At 49.8% G+C, this 2,545-nt stretch overlaps 1 protein-coding gene across 1 annotated transcript; it reads right to left on the reverse strand.

The window, feature by feature from the left end:
* Positions 1 to 1,249: 1,249 nt before the first annotated feature.
* Positions 1,250 to 2,278, reverse strand: LOC125631230 (olfactory receptor 52B2-like). The gene has a single exon (XM_048837588.2). The coding sequence runs from the start codon at positions 2,276 to 2,278 to the stop codon at positions 1,250 to 1,252; it is 1,029 nt and encodes a 342-aa protein (XP_048693545.2).
* Between the last annotated feature and the right edge of the window lie 267 nt (positions 2,279 to 2,545).

The raw sequence follows: 2,545 nt of genomic DNA on the forward strand, positions 1-2,545 counted from the left end.
AATCTTATGTTCTTATGTTCTTTATGGAAGGTGGGTAAAAAGAGGGAAAAAAAGATTCCTGCAGCATTTCTGTAATGTTAGCAGGTTAAACAAGCCTCCAAGCCCCAGGAGGATTTGGCAGGTTATCCTCAGCAGCAAAACATTCTTTTAGCATGGGATGAAACGCACTTATCACACACACAGGATTATGGGGGGGGGACTAGAGATCACGTGCAAATGAGCCCCTCACCCACTGCACCCCCTGACCTCTCTCCCACCAGTTACCCCCCACAAACCCACCTGTGTAGGGAAGAGAGCGAGATCAGCCTGGGGAAGCCGGGCCCATCCATGTGAAATGTGCCATAAGGCAGCCAAACGCAAGGTCCGTGGGACACAGGCCTTGGGTATGGAGTGTGGGACTGACACTGGCAAAGCAGTGACCCTGAGAAGGATTTAGGAGTTCACATATCTTTGTGGAAGGTTCTTTAACGAAAACCAAGCTATTGGGTTCATATAGAGGGGTGACTGGGTATAATTCTAGGGCCTGTGTTATACAGGTGGTCAGACTGTGGTTCCTTCTGGCCTTAAACATTATGAATCACCATGTTTGCTGTGGGGTGGGGTGGGGGTGTGTGTGCTGCCCTTGCCATGTCCTCTTGGGGTGGATCGCCAGGTCAAGGAGGCCCATGATGGCACAGTCAAAGCCACCCCTGCTCGGGTTCTGGCCTGTGCAGAGGAGGGCCATGCAATCCCTGTGCTGCCTCCCTGAGGAGACTTACTCCTGACTTCCATGCTGGCCCCAAAGTGTGCTCACTTTGCCAATGAGGAAACCGAGGAGGAAAGAAACTCTCCCACGGTGACACAGCAGGTTGGAGGGAGAACCAAGCCTCGAGCCCTTCTCTCCCAATGTGCAGTCCAGGGCACTTCCCATGGCTGAATGGCCTGTCCCCCTTGGCTGCTGCTTTCTGTTGCCACTGAGAGTGCAGCTCAGATGCAGCTTGTCACGGAGGAGATGCACACACCGTGCTCTCTCACAGGCTGATTTTACCTTTGTGCTTTCTTGGTTTGTTGTTTCCCTTCATCTTAGAACAGAGACTCATTCAGTCTGGCTGCCTTTTGTGGAAGGGAGCTGTGTTGTTGTAGACAGGTCGGTCCCAGGATATTAGAGAGACAAGTTGAGGAGGGAATAGCTTTCATTGGACCCAACTTCTCTTGACGAGAGAGACCAGCTTTGGAGCTTACACAGTGTAAGTACATAGTAAATACTCCCCTACAGTTCCAGTGAAAACCTGGCTTTAATTTCCAAGTCCCAGAGCATTTTCTGTTGCCTCCTTGGGCTCAGCAAGAAGCTTCTGCTGCAGCATCGATAAAATAGATTGATCACCCGTTTCAGGATCTCTTTTGTTGTCACCGCATAAACGATGGGGTTTAACATGGGGGGAATGAGCACATAGAGGTTGGCCAGTAGGATGAGAATATAACCTGGGATGATGTGCCCAAATCGGTGTGCAAAATGGGAGAAAAAGGAGGGCGTGTAGAACATCAGTATGACACAGACATGGGAGCTGCAGGTGCGGAGAGCCTTGAGCCGGGCGTCCTTGGAGGGGAGCCGGAAGACAGCCCTGAGGATCAACCCATAAGACAAAGCAATGAGCACAGCATCCAAACCGATTGCTAAAATAGCCACAGCTACCCCATACCAGACACTGACTGTGATGTCATCACAGGCCAGCCGGGCTACGCCCACGTAGTCGCAATAGTTGTGAGGCAGGAGGTTGGTTCTGCAGAACTTCAGCTGCTTCACAAGAAAGATGAGAGGGAAAATGATACAGAAACTTCTTGTGACAACTGCCAGCCCCATCTTCCTGATCACAGACTTGGTTAGCACACTGGTGTATCTCAGGGGGTTGCAGATGGCAACGTACCGATCAAACGCCATGGCCAGCAGGATGGCCGACTCAGCAATAAAACTGACATGGATGAAGAACATCTGGGTCAGGCAGCCAGCAAAAGAAATTTCCCCTGCTCTAAACCAGAATACAGCCAGCATCTTGGGCACTGTCGTGGTAGATAACAGCAGATCAGCAGCGGCCAGCATGGAGATGAATAGATACATTGGCTCATGGAGGCTTTGTTCTGTTAGTATGATGAATAGTAGGAGTGAGTTCCCAAAAAGTGTTGCAACGTACATCAGACAGAAGGGGATGGAGATCCAGTCATGAGACTCTTCCGTACCTGGGATGCCGGTCAGGATGTAAGTTACAGGGTCAAAAAGAGTGTGATTGTCAGCTGGCATCATGTACCATCACTTGGATCTTCTATTCATTTTCCAATAACTAACAGCAAAAGAGAAAATCAGTGAGAATTGAATGTCAGCTAGGACTGGAATGCATTTGTTGAGAGAATCATAGATACTATCAAAGACTTCATTGTGTGACAGCTGCCTGTTAGGTGCACCAGAAATCCAGAAACACTCTTGTGATGGGGTGTACAAATCCCACACTAGGCTACAAGGGGCTGAGGGATTATTTTGGTCTCAGACAGCCCCACCCCACCAAACTTCCAG

Source organism: Caretta caretta, chromosome 1 (genome assembly GCF_965140235.1).
Source record: "Caretta caretta isolate rCarCar2 chromosome 1, rCarCar1.hap1, whole genome shotgun sequence".
NCBI classification, from domain to species: domain Eukaryota; kingdom Metazoa; phylum Chordata; order Testudines; family Cheloniidae; genus Caretta; species Caretta caretta.